The sequence below is a fragment of the Heloderma suspectum genome, chromosome 4 (genome assembly GCF_057233095.1).
Source record: "Heloderma suspectum isolate Gila_16-S chromosome 4, 16-S_ref, whole genome shotgun sequence".
In the NCBI taxonomy this organism is placed as follows: domain Eukaryota; kingdom Metazoa; phylum Chordata; class Lepidosauria; order Squamata; family Helodermatidae; genus Heloderma; species Heloderma suspectum.
Window position 1 is genome coordinate 161,626,217 of NC_139461.1, and position 23,881 is coordinate 161,650,097.

At 47.0% G+C, this 23,881-nt stretch overlaps 1 protein-coding gene and 1 long non-coding RNA gene across 6 annotated transcripts in view; one reads left to right on the plus strand and one right to left on the minus strand.

Annotated features, from left to right (window-relative positions):
* Nucleotides 1-284: 284 nt before the first annotated feature.
* On the minus strand, nucleotides 285-16,258 carry LOC146347621 (uncharacterized). Its single transcript, XR_014790817.1, has 2 exons — nucleotides 15,997-16,258; nucleotides 285-4,259 (listed from the first exon to the last, which is right to left on the minus strand). It is a non-coding gene; the product is annotated as an uncharacterized LOC146347621 (long non-coding RNA).
* The window catches only part of MTA1 (metastasis associated 1), a 230,761-nt gene continuing 222,117 nt past the window's right edge, over nucleotides 15,238-23,881 (plus strand). For all 5 annotated transcript variants that reach the window (XM_084854839.1, XM_084854828.1, XM_084854830.1 and 2 more), the window contains exon 1: nucleotides 15,238-15,518. Coding sequence is in view for 2 of the 5 variants with exons in the window: in XM_084854827.1 (XP_084710953.1) it covers nucleotides 15,491-15,518 (28 nt within the window). In the remaining 3 variants the exon portion in view is untranslated. The remainder of the gene's footprint in view (nucleotides 15,519-23,881) is intronic.

The following is a 23,881-nucleotide window of genomic DNA, read 5'->3' on the forward strand; positions in this document are numbered from 1 at the left end:
CACTGGTTTCTTCTCCGTGGTCTCTGCACATGGACTCTGTGCCTGTATGGCATCTTGTTTTGTGAAAAAACTTCTATAGCTAAGGTGTTTTAGGAGGGAACCCTCCCCACTGTCTACTGTGCATGTTCCCATGGGTTCCCGCCGATTGCCCTCATATCTCTTTCAACCGCCATAGCAGCAACACTCATTAAGGAAGCTTATCAGCTTGTCAGTTGGTGTTTTATTCTGTCTGCATCATTTTTTCTTCCTATTTAGTTTTGTTTTCTTTCTTTTTGCGATCTCGCAATTGCCCGTAAGGGCATATGGCCCCCCAGGCCCCCTTTGGAAAATACACGCAGTGGAGGAGTCAGTCAGATGGACACTCTCCCTGCCTCCTTTGTTTGGGTGAAGGACATAAAGTGGACTCCTGCCCGCACTGCAAAGCAAACTAGGAGAAACTGCCCTGACAGTGCTTTGGTGGAAAGCACTAGAGGTGGTTGAGGATCCAATTACTATTACTGTGGAAACCCCTTTTGTGTCATGGCCACAGGCTTCCCCACATCAGCTGACCAAGCCCACCATACAATCACCTGCCCAGATAATAGGAAAATCTCCCACACTGAGGGCACCTCAGATGTGCAGGTTTTGCCTCCTACACCAGGCTGATCATTGACACTGATTTTAGCAAAAAAGCTAAAGAGAAGGGCATGGACCTCAAACCAGGGTGGGCTAACTGCTACAGAGCCTAAAAAGAAGAGAAATAAATCTTCTGAGAAATCCTCAAAGGACGGTCAGAACGGACCTACTGTGTCAAATCCTGCTGTCAAGGGGTTTCTGCCCTTACTCGGTTCTCAGCATCGATCACCCACTAAGGCTTCCAAGCCTTGAGACCGACCTCCATCAACACCAGACCATAGGTCACCTGGCCAGGCATCCTCTTCTCAGTGTCGACCAGAACTGGTGTTGGCAGCAATGCCTCTTGCACCACTGTTGTTGTCCTCTCCTATTCCCCAGTGGTCTGAGGCTTGTGAAACTGACACCATTCAAGTTCCTTCAACTTCTGAGGGTGAGATCAGGGATGGCTCTCTGGCTCCTCCTGTCATATACCTCACCATGGAGAGCTGAGATTAGAGACCATTGACATGGGTCCCCGGACATGATGTTTTCAACAACATCCACTTGAGGTTTTCCCTCTACCTACTACCGAACCTGGGACCATTCTCACTTCCCACTGCCTTAGGACCAAAACCCAGGTGCAATTCCTGCTGCTATTCCTCCTACAGTCCACTGTGATACTGGGACACTGACTGGTTTGATCCCTATCATGAGCGTCACTACCATAGATGGGAATATCCTGATGATGACCGCTATTATCGTCGACCATCCACTACAGTGTCTAAGCTTCCTACTGCAGAAGGTGTTTTCTTGGCGCCCTTGCCGATTCCTTGAAGTCAGATGGTATCCCCCATGCCTGTGGGACAGGAATGTCATTGCCACCTACCATTGCCTTCGGTACCATGGCTGAGGGAAGACACCGATACTTTACTGACCTCTCCTATGCCAGTACCAGAACTGGTGGTGTTGCTTCTACCAGGGGCATCAAATGTTGCAGTCTCCCTCAAACCAACACTACAGAATCAAGTCCCTATCAAGTACCCAGTGAAATCACCTCATGCTTCTACTGTTCCTCTTGGGGTGGCTGAGCTCTTAACTGATTACGGTGGCGTAATCCCAATTTCCGAGGAGTATCTTTCAGATGCCACATTGCCTTCTTCCTGTTAGCCATCCATCTCATCACCAGATCCGGAAGTCACTTCTCAGAAAGCCATTTCACCATTGGAAGATTTGGGTCAGTTTGCTGACCAATATGGAAAGCCTTGGACTGTTGACTCAGCAGTGGCTTCTGCTGTTCAAGACCTAGTTTTTGACATGGTCAACACAGACTCTGCTCACCCAGGTGCAATCCACATGCTACCAGCTTTACTCACAGTCATCAAGCAATCTTGGAAAAGCCCGTCATCTATGCCTCCCACATTCAAGCATCTGGAAGGCTGATGCTGAATTCCTTGCACAGCGCACAGTGCCAAATTCAATCATCATGGAAGCGGCCTTGGACAAACTAGTGTTTGACAACACTAGTTCCCAGTGGACAAAGGACAGAGACTCAACCTCTTGGGCAGCCATATCTACTCATCCATATCGTTAGGTTTAAAAGTTGCAAACTACCAGGTGGCAGTGTTGGGTTATCGACTCCTCTTGTGGGACAAGGTCAGCAAGTTGTTTGAGTACTTGCCAGATGATAAAAAGGAGCTAACTCGATTGTTCCAAAGTGAGGCCTTAAAGCTCTACAGACAGATCCACACAATGAGACATCATGTGGACTGCAACTCTAAAGTGCTTGCCAGAGCAACTGCACTCCATAGACATGCATGGTTAAGATCAGCAGGACTCTCACAGGAAACATGTTCCAGGATTGAGGACTTACCTTTTGATGGTCAGGGGCTTTTTAATACAAAGACAGACAAAACTGTGGGTTCAATGTGGAAAGACTGGACTTCTGCTCTTTGAATGGGTTTCTCGCAACAGCAGCAACAACCACAGCAGAGGTGCTGGTACTGACCACCACTGCGTGGACATTTAACACGGGCAGTGGCAATGTCAGTTGCTTCTGACAGAGGAATACCTCTCCCAGGTCTTTGTCGAGCAGCAACATGGCCCACTCCTTTGGCATTTATCCAGCGTTACTGCTTGGATGTTGGGTCAAGAGCCAACACAGTGTTTGGACATTCAGTCCTGTCGTCAATATTTACCTGAGTCCACTTCCGTTAAGTCAGCTTGCTAATTGCCCATACACAGACAGAGACCACAAAGAAGACAGGTTGCTTACCCGTAACTGTAGTTCTTCGAGTGGTCATCTGTGCATTCACACAACCCGTCCACCATCCCCACTTCAGTTGTCATTGTGAATCAGTGCTGGCCCCTGGAGTGGGTTTTTTCCTGGTTTCCCCCGCTCCCTCAGTTATAAGACTGCTATGTCAGTCTTAAGGGAACTAAGGGGAATAGGCAGGAACCCATGGAAGCATACGCAGTACGCAGAGGGTTCCCACCTAACGCCTTAGCTATTGAAGTTTTTTTCCTGAGACAGACTCCACACAGGCGCAGACTCCATATGTGTGAATGCACAGATGACCACTTGAAGAACAAACAGTTACAGGTAAGCAACCTGTCTTTTCCTTGACATAACTGCTTTCATAGCATCCCAGAGGATTGTTATTCCTATTTCAGGTGTATTATTTTCTTTAACATAATCATTTCTTGGTTTAAGGAGCTCATTCTGCAGGGAAAGGATTTGCACTGTACTCCTCCTAATGTTAATGTTGCTGTAACAAAAGTGTAATCTAACAGTGTAACAGACACAAATTCTGTGTCTAATTTTGTGCGTCAGTGTGTCTGAAACCAAAATATGATCTAGATGGGAGTATAGGTCATGTATTTTGAATAATAAGTAAAACCACATTCTCCCGGGTAGGGTAGCCACTATGCAACTAGCAATGCACAGGCTTGAAAAATATTTGCTAAACCTGAAGGTTGTGAGGTGGTCTTTGACCCAACTGTTCTGTTCCTGTCTAGCATTTTTTCTGCCACTGCATTCAAATCCCCACGGCTGAATTCTTCTGTTGTTTGCAATGTGTTTTCCAGAAGTTGTTCTAGATGTTTGTTAGGACTCCAAATGGATTGTACTGTCAATATTTCTCCACCTGAGGATCCTTTAATTACAATATATCTGCCTCAGGGATCCTTAAAATGCAACTTTTTTTTGTCAATGCCTGCAAAATCCCCCTTGATTTTGACCCTCCCTTCTGCTGCATATACAGTCAGGGCCAGAAATATTGGAACAAGGATAACTGTTTTGACAGTTGGCCTCTGTACACCACAACATTGAAGTTGAAAGGAAACACCCAGATGGGAGCGAAGTCAGGACTTTCAGCTGTAATTCAAGGGCTTTGACAAAAGTGGGGCACTAACCATTCGGGAAGTACAGCCAGTGGCATACACATACACCCCCATCGTTGGGGGCTCATAAGTAATGGAACGAATGGCTGACAAGCAGCTGCATGGCCAAGTATGGCCTGTTTCCTGGGAACCCCATGACCAATCAAAGAGATAAAAGGCCTGGAGGTGGTTCTGAGTATTACATTTGCATTTGGTAGCTGTTCACTGGAACTCCCAACATGAGGTCCAAAGAGGTGTCCAGGCGAGTGAAGGAGGCCATCATTAGGCTGAGGAAACAAAATAAACCCATCAGAGAGATAGTGAAAACATTGGGAGTGGCCAACACAACAGTTTGGAACATCCTGAAAAAGAAGGAATTAACTGGCAAGCTCAGCAACAGCAAAAGACCTGGAAGACCATGGGAGACCACTAAAGTGGATGACCGCAGAATTCTGCTCAGGGTGAAGAGGAACCCTTTCACAACATCTAGCCAGGTCAAAAACGCTCTTGCTGAGGTAGGCGTGTCATTGTCAACATCTACAGTCAAGAGACGGCTTTATGAATGTAAATACAGAGGCTTCACAACAAGGTGCAAAACAGGGGAGTTGCAAGTGGTAGAAGAGACAAAGGAGACAAAGGAGACAGAGGCTAAGAGGTAAGTGGGCTGCAGGAAGCCCAGGGGGCTGCCCTTTATCCTTCTGAGTGACTGTGTTCTCACCAGGTGCTTCTGAGAGCTCCAACTGAATGGGGGGGGGGGCTGAGTACTCCCAGCAGCTGAGTGGGCGGGAAGTTTCAGTCTGTTTCCCGCCTCCCAGCAGAGCAGAGCAGAGCAAGCTGCTCCAGCTGGTCCAGGGACTACAGAAGCAAGCAAGCTCCCAGACAGCGAGCGACCAGAGCGAGCGAACAGGAGTTGGCCAGGGGATTTCAGCAGGGGAGGTCAAGGGGGATGTGCCTAACATTTTTTTTCTTTTTTAACTAACTTTTTTTTTCATTTATTTTTCTTGTAACACACACTTTCACACCAGTGGGACTCTGCTTTTAACCTCTACTGAGTAGAGGAGCAGGCACAGGTTAGTCTAGAACAATCACAAAGTTAGACACAAAAAGGGAAAAGAGGCTATGGAAGTGGTGGTGACCTGCAAGGTGCGTGCAATGCTTGTTTTCTTGCCTGAGAACAACATGGCCTACACCTGCAACAAGTGCAAGTTGATCACGCTGCTGGAAGAAAAAGTAAGTGGACTGGAGCGGCGACTGTCGACCCTCTGGGGAATAAGAAAACACGAAGAGTTCTTGGACAGAATGGGGGAACTACAGCAGCAAAGGGAAGACCAGAAGCTTGAAGAGCAACAGCAAGATGAGGGAGAAGTGGGAAATGCTGAGGTGAAGAAAAATGGAGTAGAGGATACTCCTTGGAAAAGGGTGACAGTTAGGAGGAGAAGAACTAGACGCCACTCTGCACCAGTGGAAGCAGTGGAGCTGTGGAACCGATTCCAGGTACTTGTGGATGAGACTGCAGGACAGCCTGCAGAGGAAGAATCACAGGGGAACCTGCATGAGAGTGAGCAAGAGGCTGAAGGTCAGTCAAACAGAGGTGATGAAACCCAGGCCTACAAGAAGAAGAAGAGTGATAGTAGTGGGAGACTCCTTGCTGCGTGGGATCGAGACCCAAGTATGTCGCGAAGACCCGTGGACTTGCCAGGTATGTTGTCTCCTGGGAGGACGGATTAGAGATGTGAATGAAGGGTTGCCTGCCTGGAAGATGGGCTGTTGGCAAGGGACGGGTTGCACCTCACAAAAGATGGGAAGAATGTGTTTGGCCACAGCATGAAGAACTTCATCAGGAGGGCTTTAAACTGAATCCTACGGGGAAGGGAGATGTAAAGTTGGGGGTAACAATGGATGTAGGCGCATGCACTGCAACAGAGAGAACAGCTCTAACAGCACCCAATAATAGTCTTCAGACACATGTAGGAAGAAAGCCAGACTATGAAGCACATGGTCTTTGATGTCTATATACTAATGCCCAGAGTATGGGAAACAAACAGAACGAACTTGAACTCTTAATACAAGAGGGAAATTATGACCTGATAGGTATAACTGAGACTTGGTGGGATGACTTCATGACTGGAATACAGCAATTGAAGGATATAACTTGTTCAAAAAGAACAGGAGGAACAGAAAGGGAGGTGGGGTTGCACTGTATGTGAAAAATACATATCTCTGCACAGAAATACAGGAGGATGAACTTGGTAGCCCCATCGAGAGCATCTGGATCAAAATAAATGGAGCAAAGAATAAAAGGAACCTGATGGTCGGAGTCTACTACCAACCACCCAATCAAGGAGAAGACGAGGAGGAAACTTTTGAAAAGCAAATAGCCAATGTTTCAAGGAAGCATGATGTAGTAGTCACAGGGGACTTTAATTGCCCCGATATTTGCTGCGAGACAAATTCCGCAAAACATGGCCCCTCCAGGAAATTCCTGACTTGTGTGGCGGATAACTTCCTCCTACAGAAAGTAGAGGAAGGAACTAGAGGATCGGCTATCCTTGACTTGATCCTAACCAACAGTTAGACTTAGTGGATAAAGTAGCAGTTACAGGAACTCTGGGGGAAAGCGATCATGTTGTACTTGAGTTCTTGGTTCTAAGGGAAGCAAAGGCTGAGTGTAGTCAAACGCGTACCCTTGATTTTAGGAAAGCTGATTTTAATAAACTCAGAACAATGATCAGTAAGGTCCCATGGCAAGTGACGCTAATGAGAAAAGGAGCCCAAGATGGGTGGGAGTTTATAAAAAAGGAAATTCTCAAGGCACAATTACAAACAATTCCAACAAGAAGAAAAGGTGGAAGACAACAGAAGAAGCCAATGTGGCTTCACAAAAAGCTTAGAGATGACCTGAAAACAAAAAAGGACACGTATAGGAAGTGGAAAGAAGGCCAAGTAACAAAGGAAGAGTACAGGCAGGTAGCACAGAATTGCAGGGATGGCGTCAGGAAGGCTAAAGCTGAGAATGAGCTGAGGTTAGCAAGGGAGGCTAAAAGCAACAACAAGGCTTTCTTCAGCTACGTGCATGGTAAAAGACAGAGGAAAGAAATGGTGGTTCAGCTATTAAATAAGGATGGCAAAATGATAACAGATGATGAAGAAAAGGCAGAGGTGCTCAATTCCTACTTTGTCTCAGTCTTCTCCCAAAAGAGGGTCTATGACCCCCCTGGCAAAGGCAAAGTACAGGCTGAAGGGGCAGGATTGCAGCTTGAGATCAATAGGCATATGGTCAAGGAACACCTAATTACTTTGAATGAGTTCAAATATCCAGGGCCAGATGAACTGCACCCTAGAGTAATAAAGGAACTGGCAGGAGAACTCTCAGAACCGCTGTCTATTCTCTTTGAGAAATCATGGAGGATGGGTGAAGTGTCAGATGACTGGAGGAGGACTAATGTTGTCCCTATCTTCAAAAAGGGTAAAAAGGAGGAACCTGGGAACTATAGACCAGTCAGTCTGACATCAGTCCCTGGGAAAATTCTGGAGCAGATGATAAAGCAATCCATCTGGAAGCAACTTGAAAACAATGCAGTGATTACTCAAAGCCAACATGGATTGGTCAAAAACAAGTCCTGCCAGACGAATCTGATCTCATTTTTTGATCAAGTAACCTCCCTTGTGGACCGTGGGAATGCTGTAGACATCATATACCTCGACTTCAGCAAAGCTTTCGACAAAGTGCCCCATGATAGCAAACTAGCTCAAAGTGGGCTAGATGAAACAACGATCCGGTGGATCCACAGTTGGCTACAGGATCGGACTCAAAGAGTGCTTATCAATGGGACCTTCTCCAACTGGGGAGAGGTAACGAGTGGGGTACTGCAGGGCTGAGTCCTGGGCCCAGTGCTCTTCAACATATTTATTAATGACTTGGAGGAGAAGGTGCAGGGAATGCTGATCAAATTTGCAGATGACACAGAAGTGGGTCGGATAGCTAATACTTTGGAGGACAGAAACAAAATTCAAGGTGATCTTGATAGACTGGAGCGCTGGGCAGAAAACAACAGAATGACATTTAATAGGGATCAGTGCCAAGTTCTGCACCTAGGAAAAAGAAAGCAAATGCACACTTACAAGATGGAGGATACTTGGCTCAATAACACTACAAGCGAGAAGGATCTTGGAATTGTGGTCGATCACAAGCTGAATATGAGCCAAAAATGTGATGTGGCTGCAAAAAAGGCGAATGCTCTTTTGGGCTGCATTCATAGAAGCATAGCTTCCAAATCCCGGGAAGTACTAGTTCCCCTCTACTCAGCACTGGTTAGGCCTCATCTGGAGTACTGTGTCCAGTTCTGGGCACCACACTTTAAGCAGGATGCAGACAAACTGGAGAGGGTTCAGAGGAGGGCAACGAAGATGATCAGGGGACTGGAAACAAAGCCCTATGAAGAGAGACTGAAAGAACTGGGCATGTTTAACCTTGAGAAGAGAAGACTGAGGGGAGATATGATAGTGCTCTTCAAGTACTTGAAAGGTTGTCACAGAGAGGAAGGCCAGCATCTCTTCTCGATCATCCCAGAGTGCAGGACACGGACTAATGGGCTCAAGTTACAGGAAGCCAGATTCCGGCTGAACATCAGGAAAAACGTCCTGACTGTTAGAGCACTACAACTATGGAACCAATGACCTAGGGAGGTGGTGGGCTCTCCCACACTAGAGGCGTTCAAGATGAAGCTGGACAGCCATCTGTCAGGGATGCTCTGACTTGGATTCCTGCATTGAGCAGGGGGTTGGACTGGATGGCCTTGTAGGCCCCTTCCAACCCTACTATTCTATGATTCTATGAACCACTGGTAACGCTTAAGAACAGACAGGCCAGATTAGCCTTTGCCAGCAAACACCTAAAAAAGCCTGCCCAGTTCTGGAATAAGATTCTTTGGACTGATGAAACCAAGATTAGCTTGTACCAGAAATGATGGGAAGAGAAAAGTATGGAGAAGGAAAGGAACAGCTCATGATCCAAAGCATACCACATCATCTGTCAAACATGGTGGAGGCAGTGTTATGGCATGGGCATGTATGGCTGCCAATGGAACCGGATCACTGGTGTTTATTGATGACCTGACTGCTGAGAAAAGCAGCAATATGAATTCTGAAGTGTATAGGGCTATACTTTCTGCTCAGATTCAGGTGAATGCTGCCAAACTGATAGGATGCTGCTTCATATTGCAGATGGATAATGACCCAAAACATACAGCAAAAGCTACCCAAGAGTTTCTCCAGGCAAAGAAGTGGGATGTTCTTCAATGGCCAAGTCAGTCACCTGATCGCCACCCAATAGAGCATGCTTTTCACTTCCTGAAGACAAGACTGAAGGCAGAAAGACCCACAATCAAGCAGCAGCTGAAGGCAGCTGCAGTAAAGGCCTGGCAAAGCATCTCGAGGGGGGAAACTCAGCACTGGGTCTTGTCCATGGGTTCCAGACTTCAGGCAGTCATTGACTGCAAAGGATTTTCATCCAGGTATTAAAGGCGATCCTTAAGTTTGAAGTGATGTTGGTTTGTTCCATTACTTATGAGCCACCAACGACGGGTGTGTGTGTATGCCACTGGCTGTCCTTTCTCAATGGTTAGTGCCCCACTTTTGCCAACCCCCTTGAAATACAGCTGAAAGTCCTGACTTCTCTCCCATCTGGGTGTGTTTCCTTTCAGCTTCAGTGTGGTGGTGTGCAGAGGCCAACTGCCAAAACAGTTATCCTTGTTCCAATATTTCTGGCCCTGACTGTATTTTATCTGTCCTAGAATATCAAGAACTAAATTTCCCTCAGTGGATACTTTTCAGATTCTCCTTCTTTAGGCTTGCAGTGTTTAGTGTTCTGGACTAAGTGGACATCAAGTTTCATGCATCTCCTTCTTGCTGCTTGTTTTGGCCAATTACTTCCCACAGAGTGAACTTCCACATCTTCTAAGGAGGCTTCACTGTTTGATTCTGATGGGAACTCTGCTCCTGGATCTAATTTCAATTCTAGTTGGAGCTTCCTTGCTTTTTGCCACATATATCTTCCCCTCTACTTGAGTTATCAGTTTGACTAGGAATCCCTGTTTATAGGCTATATTAATATTTCTGTGAAGTACACAAGTGGAAAGCTTTTCTTTTTTGCAGAGTTTCTTGGCTCAAGTCTTGGAATGTTTGGATTCAAGGGGTTTTGTAAAGCAATTGACCTCCCACTCAGTCTTGGCTGTCAAAAGTGCCCTCTTTATTAGCTGTCAGTGGAGGTTGGACTATGCTGCTGTCTTCTCTGGGTAACATCATCACCCCTCTCCAGGAGAGCACCTGCCCAAGTGCTGAGATCTTCCACAGAGGCCTTTAGTTCTTGACACTGAACTTGACAATAATGCTTGCATAACAGCTGAAACAAAATTCCTAGTGTTTGTTTGATTTCGTTTGGGTTTTTTGAGTAGCAGCATTTAAGGTTATATTGCTGTTTAACAGCTATGGGAAGATATAACATGTCGGGGGGGGGGGGAGGAGAGGGAGGGACTATGTAAAATCACCAAAGTACTCCTCAAGCATTTACTTTACCTGTCATAAATGCTAGTTTGCAGCTGGGGATCACCCAAGTGGAAGATCCCTAGCAAAAAAAAATTAAAAATGGGGGGGGGGAAGCTAATTAATGTTCTGTTTATTGTTCTTTATTCAGGCCTTAACTTCTGACATATTTTGGTGGGAACTTGAGAAAGGGCATTCTCAGTGGTTGGAGCCAGACTTTGGAACACCAAATGAGAGGGATGCTCATTTAGTCTGTTGATGGCCCTCCTCTGGCATGTAAAGAGCTTTTTTATTTAAATAGGCATTTTGGCCTACTAAGATCATAGAATCATAGAATAGTAGGGTTGGAAGGGGCCTACAAGGCCATCCAGTCCAACCCCCTACTCAATGCAGGAATCCAAGTCAGAGGATCCCTGACAGATGGCTGTCCAGCCTCGTCTTGAACGCCTCCAGTGTGGGAGAGCCCACCACCTCCCTAGATCATTGGTTCCATTGTCGTAGTACTCTAACAGGACGTTTTTCTTGATGTTCAGCTGGAATCTGGCTTCCTGTAACTTGAGCCCATTAGTCCGTGTCCTGCACTCTGGGATGATCGAGAAGAGATCCTGGCCTTCCTCTCTGTGATAACCTTTCAAGTACTTGAAGAGTGCTATCATATCTCCCCTCAGTCTTCTCTTCTCCAGGCTAAACATGCCCAGTTCTTTCAGTCTCTCTTCATAGGGCTTTGTTTCCAGTCCCCTGATCATCTTCGTTGCCCTCCTCTGAACCCTCTCCAGTTTGTCTGCATCCTCCTTGAAGTGTGGTGCCAGAACTGGACACAGTACTCCAGATGAGGCCTAACCAGTGCTGAGTAGAGGGGAACTAGTACTTCCCGGGATTTGGAAGCTATGCTTCTATGAATGCAGCCCAAAAGAGCATTGGCCTTTTTTGCAGCCACATCACATTATTGGCTCATATTCAGCTTGTGATCGACAACAATTCCAAGACCCTTCTCACTTGTAGTGTTGTTGAGCCACGTATCCCCCATCTTTTAAGTGTGCATTTGGTGCCTTTTTCCTAGGTGCAGAACTTGGCATTGATCCCTGTTAAATGTCATTCTGTTGATTTCTGCCCAGCGCTCCAGTCTATCCAGATCACTTTGAATTCTGTTTCTGTCTTCCAAAGTCTTAGCTATCCCGCCCAGTTTCGTGTCATCTGCAAATTTGATCAGCATTCCCTGCACCTCCTCCTCCAAGTCATTACTAAAAATGTTGAAGAGCACTGGGCCCAGGATTGAGCCCTGCGGTACCCCACTCGTTACCTCTCCCCAGTTGGAGAAGATCCCATTGATAAGCACTCTTTGAGTCCGATTCTGTAGCCAACTGTGGATCCACCAGATCGTTGTTTCATCTGGCCCACTTTGAGCTAGTTTGCTCATCAGGATATCATGGGGCACTTTGTCGAAAGCTTTGCTGAAGTCGAGGTATATGATGTCTACACCATTCCCACGGCCCACAAGGGAGGTTACTTGATCAAAAAATGAGATCAGATTCGTCTGGCAGGACTTGTTCTTGACAAATCCATGTTGGCTTCAAGTAATCACTGCATTGTTTTCAAGGTGCTTCCAGATGGATTGCTTTATCATCTGCTCCAGAATGTTCCCAGGGATTGATGTCAGACTGACTGGTCTGTAGTTCCCAGGTTCCTCCTTTTTACCCTTTTTGAAGATAGGGACAACATTAGTCCTCCTCCAGTCATCTGGCACTTCCCCTGTCCTCCATGATTTCTCAAAGACAATAGACAGCGGTTCTGAGAGTTCTTTTGCCAGTTCATTACTCTAGGATGCAGTTCATATGGCCCTGGAGATTTGAACTCATTAGGTGTTCCTTGACCATATGCCTATCGATCTCAAGCTGCAATCCTGCCCCTTCAGCCTGTACCTCGCCTTTGCCAGGGGGGTCATGACCCTCTTTTGGGACAAGACTGAGCCAAAGTAGGAACTGAGCACCTCTGCCTTTTCTTCATCATCTGTTATCATTTTGCCATCCTTATTTAATAGCTGAACCACCATTTCTTTCCTCTGCCTTTTACTATGCACGTAGCCGAAGAAAGCCTTTTTGTTGTTTTTAGCCTCCCTCGCTAACCTCAGCTCGTTCTCAGCTTTAGCCTTCCTGACGCCATCCCTGCAATTCTGTGCTACCTGCCTGTACTCTTCCTTTGTTACTTGGCCTTCTTTCCACTTCCTATATGTGTCCTTTTTTGTTTTCAGGTCATCCTTAAGCTTTTTGTGAAGCCACATTGGCTTCTTCTGTTGTCTTCCACCTTTTCTTCTTGTTGGAATTGTTTGTAATTGTGCCTTGATAATTTCCTGTTTTAAAAGCTCCCACCCATCTTGGACTCCTTTTCTCGTTAGCGTCGCTTGCCATGGGACCTTACTGATCATTGTTCTGAGTTTATTAAAATCAGCTTTCCTAAAATCCAGGGTACGCGTTTGACTACACTTGGCTTTTGCTTCCCTTACAACCAAGAACTCAAGTACAGCATGGTCGCTTTCCCCCAGAGTTCCTGTAACTGCTACTTTATTCACTAAGTCACCTCTGTTGGTTAGGATTAAGTCAAGGATGGCCAATCGTCTAGTTTTTTCCTCTACTTTCTGTCGGAGGAAGTTATTTGCCACACGAGTCAGGAATTTCCTGGAGGGGCCATGTTTTGCAGAATTTGTCTCCCAACAAATATCGGGGAAATTGAAGTCCCCCATTACTACTACATCATGCTTCCTTGAAACATTGCCTATTTGCTTTTCAAAAGTTTCCTCCTCGTCTCCTCCTTGATTGGGTGGCCAGTAGTAGACTCCGGCCACCAGTTTCCTTTTATTCTTTGCTCCATTTATTTTGATCCAGATGCTCTCGATGGGGCTACCAAGCTCATCCTCCTGTATTTCTGTGCAGATATGTATTTTTCACATATAGTGCAACCCCACCTCCCTTTCTGTTCCTCCTGTTCTTTTTGAACAGGAGGATGATTTGTTGTTCCCTGATGCTCTGTGTTTTAATCTGTTTTTAAATGTTGTTTTTAACTCACTGCCATTAAAAAGAATGTATCTGCTTTTCTATTTTTTGTATATGGTGTTAATTTTTATTACGGTGGCTTAGTGGTTAAGACGCTGAACTGCAGACCGGAAGGTCGGCAGGACAGCAGTTCGAGACCTGAGTGCCACGTGACGGAGTGAGCTCCCATCTTCAGTCCCAGCTCCTGCCAACCTAGCAGTTCGAAAGCAAGAAATTGCAAGTACATAAATAGGCACCGCTTCGGCGGGAAAGGTAACAGCATTCCGTGCACCTCGGTGTACAGTCATGCCGGCCACATGACCATGGAAGCGTCTTCGGACAGCGCTGGCTCTTCGGCTTAGAAATGGAGATGAGCACCACACCCTAGAGTCGGACACGACTGGTTGGGGACACCTTTACCTTTACCATGTTACTAATCGTATTAGCTATTGGAGATACCAGGCAATATACAGCAGTTTTATGCAGATGTGTGGATGGGAATGAACCTTGGAAAATCGGTTTTGAAGAAATGTATATATGATCCTTCAGATAACAGGATGCAAGCTGAAACTTGATCCATGTATGATTCTTTTATGTAAATCATATTAATCTTATCTTACTGAAGACAAGATTGAAAACCTGTTGCTATCAGAAAAAGTTACAATCACTAAGGGCCAATCCTATGGGTGGTGCCCTCGTGAGATGGAAGCCTTTGAACTCGGTTTCTGTGTATCTTGCCAGGCTAAAGTGGGGGGGGGGGAGTCCAACTCACAGCACTCCCCAGTGGGGAAAATGCTGGCTGGGGAATGCTGGGAGTTGTAGGGCTTTTTTCTGTCAAAACATGCATAGGATGGTGTCATAAACAATGGGAATCTAAAGGGGCAATACATGGTGTTGGGATAGTTTAAAAGAGCTTTGAGGATAGCTGAAATAGATAAGCAGATCAATTTAACATAATTTGGAAAGGGGAAGAGAAAATGCAAAAATTATAGATGGCCTCTTTTTGTTGCATATTGGTGTCAAAGAAATCTACATACCGGGTCAGTGCTTAGCTAATGGCTTTTCTTCCACACCAGAACAATTATAATTATCTTTACTTAGCAACGTATATCTTTTATGTTTGGTAATCTGGGTCTTGACATTAGGGCTGCAACCCTATACACACTCACTTGGGAATAACTCCAAATTAAACTCAGTGGGCCTTACTCCTGAGTAGACATGTATAGGATTGCACTGTTGATGCATTTGATATTTAATACTTTCATGTTTGATGTTTTATTATGGGTTGTAGTTTATCATATGCATTTATAATAAAAATAATATCCAGTTCTTATATAGCATTTTTCCCGAGCTTCACAAACGTTATATTGCAGTCTTTATAATAACCTCGTAAAATAGGTCAGTATTGCAGATGCAGGTGCGTGGGGCGGAGAGAAAAGAGGGGCATCTCAGGCCCGCCGGGTTGATTTCGTGGCGGAAGCGAGGGCTGAAGCAGGGGCTGCCTGATTCACACAGGCTGCGACCTTTAGCCATTACATTGCTCCTGTTCAGAAGGCACTTCACAGACACAGAAACACTCGTTCTTATCCCTTCGTATGCTGAATGCTCTGACGTTCGAACGGGACCGCGAACGCTGAGCCCCTATTCTGGGGTGGGGGGAGACGCCAGTGCACGCGCACGCGCGGTGGCCCGCGTCGGTGGCGACGGCGCGGGCACCGGGGAGGCCGGCGTCTTGCTCCGGCCGCCGTGGGCCGGGCCGGGCCGGGCTTCGCGCACCTTGCGCGTCCCGCCGCTGGCACGGCCCTTTTAATCCCGCCACCGGCTCCTCTCCTCTCCTCTCCTCTCCGCTCCCTGCGCCTCGCCTCGCCCCCTCCTGATCTCCGTTTTCCAGCGCATCCGGCGTCGAGAGGCGGCGGCGCGGGGGCCCTCGCCGGCCTGCCCGGCGCCCTCGCATGGCTGCCAACATGTACCGCGTTGGAGGTAAGGCCTGCCCCTCGGCTGCGGCGATGCCCTCCTGGCGGCGAGGCTCCCTCGCCGGGCGGAGGGCGGGGAGAGCGGCAAGCCTAGTCGCGGGGAGGCCGGACCTGGCCGGGCCTGCTTGGCGAGGAAGCTGTGCTGGGCTAGGGCTGGGTGGAGCAGGGCCGGCACAGCGCCGGGCGGCGGCGGGCGGTTCCGGGCCACGAAGACCCCGCGCTGACTGCCGTTGGGAGATGCCCGTTCCTCGCCCTCGGGTCGGCACAGCCTTTCCCGCGGAGCTCCGGGAGACGGGATGGGCCCGGGGACAGAGCTCTGATCGCGCGCGCGCGCGCGCGCTCTGGGCAGCCTGGAGAGAGGATTGGGCCCCGTGGCGCAGCCTGCGGAGCGAGCTGCGGCTTCTGCCCGCCTTACGCAGGTGTAAAACGTAGGCAGGGGTAGCTGCGCATGCAAAAGGCAACCCCGAGACCTCGGCCCTGCTTACCTGAGCTCTCCCTTTGGGCGGTGCAACGGGGGATTTTGTGAAACCAGCCCGCTCTTCTTTGCTGTGTTCTCCAGACAGAGGCCAGTTAAAGTAGAGGTGTCAGAAGCTTGCTCGCTCTGGGATGGCCCTTCTCCCTCTTTATCTGGTGGCGCAGTAGGGAGGATTGGGCCCAGTCCCCACCGCTGCGCAACTGAGAGAGCGTGTGCGAGAGAGCTCCAGTGAGAGAGCGAGGAGATGCATCCTTGTACAGCCAGCCCGCTCTGCTCGCTTGCGCACTTTTGCTCTCCCTTTAGGAGCTCGGGTTGGGTCCTTCCGTGCTGCCCAGAGAGGGGGTGAGCAAGTGAGCAGAGGTAGTGACTGTTAGAAGAACATGAGAAGAGCCCTCCTGAATCAGACCAAGGGTCCACCTAGTCCAGCATTCTGTTCACACAGTGACCAACCAGCTGTCGACAAGGAATCCACAAGCAGGGCATGAGTGAAACAGTACCCTCCCACCCATGTTCCCCAGCAACTGGTGTACATAGGCTGACTGCTTCTGGTACTGGAGGTAGCACATAGCCCTCAAGATTAGTAGCCATTGATAGTCTTTTCCTCCAGAAATTTGTCCAACCCCCTTTTAAAGCCATCCAAATTGGTGGCCATCACTACATCCTGTGGTAGCGAATTCCATAGTTTAACTATGCGCAGTGTGAAGAAGCCCTTCCTTTTATCTGTCCTGGATCTCCCACCAATCAGCTTCATAGGATGACCCCGGGTCAGTATTTTGAGAGAGGGAGAAAAATGTTTCCCTCTCCACATTCTCCACACCATGCATAATTTTGTACACCTCTTTCATGTCTCCCCTTACCCTCCTTGTTTTCCAAGCTAAACAATCCCAGCTGTTGTCTCATAGGGGAGATGCTCCAGCCCTTTGATCATTTTAGGGCGCAATCCTATCAGATAGGCAGCTGCCTATCCAGTGCAGGATCATTCCCTCTACGTTCCTCCTGCCCTGCAAAATTGGCTATACAGTTGATTTTCGGCTGTCTAGCTGCGGGATAGCGGAGGAGGAGGCTGTTGGACGACACATTGGATGGAACACCCTGTTTTGGCCACTCTTCTCTTGCAAGTGTGGGCTTCTCTGCACTGCCTGTGAGGCAGCGCGGAGGGGGGGAAGGTCAGTTCTCCAGGAACTGACCTCAGGAGCGCGGGCTCAAAGGTTGGTTCCTGGAAAACAAGATATACTATGGCTGTCTAGCCGCTGACTAGTGGCCATAGGGTTGCTCCCTTAGTTGCCCTTTTCTGCACTTTTTCCAGCTCTACAATATTTTTTTTAGGTGTGGTGACCAGAACTATACACAGTATTGCAAGTGTGGTCGCACCATAGATTTATATAGGGGCAGTATGGTATTGGCAGTTTTATTCTCAATTCCTTTCCTAATAATGCCTAACGTGGAGTTTGCCTCTTTTTTTTTTTTTTTTTTTACAGCAGCTGCACACTGGGTGGACATCTTCATTGAGCTGTCCACTACAACCCCAAGATGTCTTTCCTGGTCACCGCTAGCTCAGATCCCATTAGGCTATATTTGAAGTTGGGATTTTTTGCCCCAACGTGCATCCCTTCACACTTGCTTTTGTTCTTGCAAGGCAGCCCTGGTAGGCTTCCCTTTTCCCCACCATACTGGCCAGAGGGAGAGGGTGGCAGGCAGAGGCAGCCTCTTGCTCACCTGCACTCTCTGGGTGTAGCACTGCAGACAGAATCCTTACTATTGCACTCTCGAAGTGAGATGGTAGGTGAGTGATTGAAGGCAGAGGCAGCTATTCTTTGCAATCACCACTAACTTGCCCACTGTAATGGGCATGGGAGCTTCAGCTGTTCTGTGTTATCTGCCACGTGGGGTGGGAGGGAGCAGGTGGTGTTGCTATTCATGGGATAGAGCCCCACCCACACAAGAGAACCCAAACTTCTCAGGGGCAGGTATACCTCAGCAGCAGCTGCTCAGTGCTAGTGGTGAGCACTAGTGAGCTAGTGGAAGCTACACCATCATGCCCCTCTGGCACTGGCCTTGGGAGGAAGATGGCTACCCCCAGTTTGCCATGCTTGAGGATGGTGTTCTTTCTCCTTCCCTTTGGTGTTCCCTAATGCGACTGCCTCCAGCCTAAGTTCTGTCCTTTCTGGAAATATTCCCTCCATTTACCTTTGAGTTAGGAGTTTCTAGTTCTAACCTTTAAGCCCTAAATAGTTTGGGACCAGAGCAGGGGTGTAGGGAGACATTCTTCATTGGGGAAGCAGAGACAAACACTGGGGAAGGGGGCACAGTTGGTCTGCACAGGGAAAGAGTCTGTATGGTGGAATTTGTGCATGGTGTACGTTCTGTTGCATTCATGTCTAGTAAGCCCTATCTCCCTCACGACTGAGTTCTCCTGAGGTAACTACTTCTCAGGACCTAAGAACTGCCCAGGCACCACCCTTGGCCATGCCAGAAAAGCATTCAAGAAGTTTGACTTTAATATTAAATGAATAGCTAGAAACAATCATGTTGCACAAGCCAGATGCTTCCCATCACTTCACAAAAGAACTACACAGGCCTTTTCAGTGATGGCGCTGCAGGTGTGGAATGCCTCCCCAGAGAGGCTCACCCAGCGCCTATGTTGTGGCCTTTTCAGCACCAGGCAAAGACCTTTTTATTCTCCTAGTTTTTTTAGTCTTTCAGTTAAAAAAATGTTTTAGGGCGTTTTAAGATCTTTGCACTGCTGCTGAGTTTTATTTTTGTTGTTAATCTGGTTTTTTGTCTGTTTCAGCTTTTGTTTAAAGTTGTTATGCTACATTTTATTATATTATTGTATTTTATAGCTTTACGTCTGGTTTTGTGAACTGTCCAGAGAGCTTTCAGCTTTTGGGGGGTATAGAAATGTAATGAATGAATAAATCTCTCAGAACTACACATCCTAGAACAACTGTACAAGTACACACGTCCTGTTCTACAGAAGCACCCTAGGCCAGCCAGCTAACACTGCTTCTGATCGGCTTCACCAGCAAATCTCACAAACCCTATTTTCCTAGTACATCAGTATGCATGAGAAAACTTAAATAAGGTGAATTATTTATAACTATTTTCACAGTGGATTGGAGGTCTAAAACTACTGCAACTAAGCCTCTAGCCCAGGGGTAGGCAACATGCTGCCCATAGGCACCAATGCGCCCAGATTTCTTTCTTGGCACCTGCCAAAAGTGTCCTACCCCTCCCACTTTTAAAAAAATTAACATATTTTCTCACCAGCAGCTGGGATTGCTATAAAATAGAATCATAGAGTTGGAAGGGGCCATTTTGGCCGTTGAGTCCAACCCCTTCTTCAGTGCAGGAATCCAGTTTCAAGCATTCCTGACAGTTGGTTGTCCAGCCTTGACTTGAATGCCTCCAATGATGGAGAGCCCACCACCTTCGTAGCCAACCACTTCTATTGTCTGACTGCTCTGAACATAAGGATGTTTTTCCTGACATTCAACTGCCTTCCTGTAACTTAAGCCTGTTATTTCGTGTCCTACACTCTTGGATGATAGAGAACAGGTTGCAGTCCTCTTCTGTGTGACAACCCTTTAGGTACTTAAACAGTGCTATCATATCCCCCTCTACTCTCTTCAGGGCTAAACATACCCAATTTCTTCAATCTTTCCTTGTAAGATTTAGTTTTTAGTCCCCTGATCATCTTTGTTGCCCTTCTGTGAACTCGTTGCAATTTATCTGAATCCTTCTTAAAGTGTGGTGTCTGCCATTTTCTAACCTGTCAAGATCATTTTGAATGTTTCTGTCTTCTAAAGTAATAGCTGCCCAATCCAATTTTGTATCATCTGGTAATTTCCCCCACCTCTTCCTTCAAGTCATTAATAATGGAAGAGTACAGGCCCCAGGACTCAATCCTGCGGCACCCCACTTGATACTCCTCTCCAGTTTGATGAAGATCCATTGATGAGCATTCTTTGAGTATGGTTCTCCAGCCAACTGTGGATCCATGTACTAATAGTGCCATCCAACCAACACTTAACTAGCTTGCTAATCATATCATGGGGCACTTTGGCAAATATCTTGCTGAACTCTCTCTACAGTATATGCATAGCATTTCCATGATCAACTAAGGAAGTTACCCAATTGAAAATAAGATTAGTCTGACAGGACTTGTTCTTGACAAATCCATGTTGTCTACCAGCGATGCATTCGTGTCAAGGTGCCTACAGATCGAGCACTTTATAATCTGCTCTAGAATTTTCCCAGGTATTGATGTCAGACTGACTGGTCTATAATTCCCTGGTTCTTTTTGAAGATGGGGAAAATATTTCCCCTCCTCCAGTCATTCACCTGTTCTCCAGGATTTCTCAAACATAATAGATAAAGGTTCAGATGGTCCATCCGCTAGCTCCTTCAATACCATAGGATGCAATTCATCTTGACCTGGGAACTTGAATTCATTTAAGGTGCCTAGATATTCCCTGAACATCTCTCTGTCAATCTCAGGCTGCACGCCTACCCCTTCAACCTGTTTGTCACCTATGCCAGATGGGACACAGATGCCTTTTTGGGAGAGGACTGAGCCAAAATAGGAGTTGAGCAGTTCCGCCTTTTCCTTATCAGCTATGAGCATTTTGCCATCTTCGTTGAGCAGTGAGTGTATCATTACTTTGGCCTTCCCTTCAATTTGAATGTATCTGAAGAAGCCCATTTTGTTATTCTTACCATCCCTCACCAACCTCAGCTCATTCTGAGCTTTAACCTTCCTGACACCATTCCTGCAATTCCAGGCTATCTGCTTGTATGCTTCCTTAGTGGCCTGTTCCTCCTTTATGTGTCCTTTTTGACTTTCAGATCATCGCTAAGCTTTTTGTGAAGCTACATCGGCTTCTTCTGTTGTCTTCCCTGCCCACCTCCCCAATTGGGACTGTTTCCGATTGAGTCTTCAGTACATCCTTTTTTAGGAACTTCCATCCCTCTAGAGCTTCTCTTCCTGTTAGGTTTTCCTGTGTGGAATCCTACTTACTGCTCTGAGATTATTAAAATCAGCTTTCCTGCAATCCAAGGTATACGTTTGTCTACATTCAGCTTTAGTTTTCCTTAAAATCAAGAACTCAAGCATTTCATGGTCACTTCCCCCAAAGTTCCTGCTACTTTCACCTCATCAACTAACTTCCCTATTGGTCAGGATCAAGTCAAGGGTGGGTGATCCCCTTATTTCTTCCTCCCCTTCTGAAGGAGAAAATTGTCAGCAAGGCAAGTCAGGAATTTCCTGGAGAAACCATGCTTGGCAGAGTTTGTCACCCAAAAGATATCATGGTAAAGCCCCCCATTACAACTGCTTTATGCTTCTCTGACATATCTGCAATTTGTTTTTGGAAAGCATCATCCACATCTCCTTGGTTGGGTGGTCGATAGTAGACTCCAACTACAGTATTGTTTTTTTTCTTTCCTCTGTTTATTTTAACCCAGATGCTTTCAGCTGGGCCACCAGGTTAATTCTCTTCCATTTCTGTACAGGTGTGTACGTTTCTAACAAAGTGCAACACCCGCCCCCCCCCCAACTTCTTAATGGCTTCTGTTCTTTTTGAACAAGTTATATCTTTCAGTTGCTATATTGCACTCATGGGAGTCATCCCACCAACTCTCAGTTATACCTATTAAGTTGTATTTACGTTCTTGAATCAAGAGTTCAAGCTTATTTGTTTATTTCCCATTCTTTGAGCATTAGTATAAAGGCATTGAAAGCCATGAACTTTATGCTCCAATGACCTCGCTGCATTTTTATTAAGAGATTTAACAGGACCTGCTACATCTGCTGTCCCAGTTTCTGCTGCATGAGCCCTTATCTGCAGTCCTTACCTCTGAGGTATCATCCCCATCCCCCACAGGATTCAGTTTAAAGCCCTCCTGATCAGACTTGCCATTCTTCGTTCAAACACATTCTTTCCAGTCTTTGTGAGGTGCAGTCCATCTCCCGCCAGCAGCCCTTCACCCCAAAAGCATAAACGATGGTCCCAGAAACCAAATTTCTCCCAGTGACAGCATCTTCGTTGCCAGTTATTCACCTACAGAATTCTTCTTTCCCTTTCTCTTTGATAGACTGGAAAGCTGAATAAGAACACCACTTGAGGTCCAAAGGTTTCGAGCTTCCTTCCTAGAGCTTTGTAGTCTGACACAATGTGGTTATAGCTGTCCTTGGCGGTATCATTTGTTCCCAGATGGATAAGGAGGGGGGGATAACTATCAGTGGACTGCTGACAAGTGTCAGCAGCTGCTCCATCACATCCCCAATCTGTGCTCCTGGGAGACAACATACTTCTCAAGCCAACAGGTCTGGCCTTCTATTCCTCGCAGCAGGGAGACTCTAACCGTTCTCTCTCTCTCTGTAGGGTTCCAGCATCTTGCTTCCTGTCCTGCAAGTTCTGCTAAAGGTTCAGAGCCATTCTCTTCCACAGGAGCTTCAAAGCATTTTTTAGTTCCAGTGGTGCAAGAGTGCCTTCTGAATCTCTTTCTCCTGCGTGTCACTGTTGTCCATTCATGTTGCTCCTCCCTTTGTGCATCCTACACCTCTCTTTGCATGAAACAAAACCGGCTTGAAAGGATTCTTGGAACCGTAGTCCTCTGAGAGTGGGCTAGGGATTTTCAGTTCTCAGAATTCTTGCAAACTGGTTCAGCTTAAAATTATTTTGAAGAGTGTAGTGTGGTAGCTAAAGCCCATGTGTCAGCAATAAGTTGCATGTGAAACAAAAAATAATTTATAAGTTAGTACTTAACAAATATGTGCTTTTTAGGGCTCAATCCTAAATGTTTAGACATAGAAAAGGCCTACAACTCCCAGCACTCCCCAGCCAGCAAAGCTATGTGTAATACATGAAGAAGCAACTAAGAGAACAATCCTATGGCTTGCCAAACACTGTCTAGCAGGCCATAGGATATGGTCTATTCCTGGAACCGACCTCCCCCATCATCTGCGATGCCTTGGAGAAGCCCCATCCTCCGCGCTCAGAAGATGAGTGTGGAGCGACTGAAAAGGGGCAGGGCTGGGGGGCGTTCCAGGGCAGGGAGAGGGAGATTAGATTAGATTAGATTACAACATCTAATGTGTCTTACGCCAGCTTCCTCTCCCGGCTGACCCCTCCCCCGCCGCCACTGCCGCTAGACAACCAGAAATGGCTGTCTAGCGAAAAAGAGCAAGGCAGGAGAGGCCCGGAGGGAACGATCCCCCCATGCCTCTCCTGCCTTGCGCTGGATAGGCGGTTGCCTCCGAGGTCGGAGGCGGCCGCCTATTTACTTAAGATTGCACCCTAAAATCATCAAGGGTCCTATGCATGTCCCCAGCAAAGCTGGCTAGGGAATGCTGGGAATTGTAGGCCTTTTCTCCGTCTAAACATGCATAGGATTGTGCCCTAAATCAACTTTAAAGAGGAAAGAAAGGAAGAAAGTGTTTGTGTGTGGCGGAGGGGAGGGGGACAGTAGGTATTACAGCAGGGTGTTGAACCTCTTTCAGCCCAAGGCCTGAATTTGATACTCTCGGAGGCTGCATTCCATTGGAAGGCAGGGCTAAAGGCAAAAGAGGTGTGGCCAAAATTTTTGTTGTTAAGTCGTGTCCGACTCTTCGTGACCCCAGGGACCATAGCACGCCAGGCCTTCCTGTCCTGCGCTCTCTCCCGGAATGTACTGGACACCTTCCGACCTGAGGGGCTTAAAGCACTCGCTATCAGTACCCAAGCCTTAGGAGAAGTTATCAAATGTGTTCGTGTAGACACGTATAAACGTGTGCACATTGTCAAAACTCATGTGTTAAGGGACCTTTTAACTTTGACAGTAGCGCATCTAGGCAGGAGAGGTCCTAATGATTTGCACACATACAAGCTCCTTCAGACAGGGAATTGATTAAG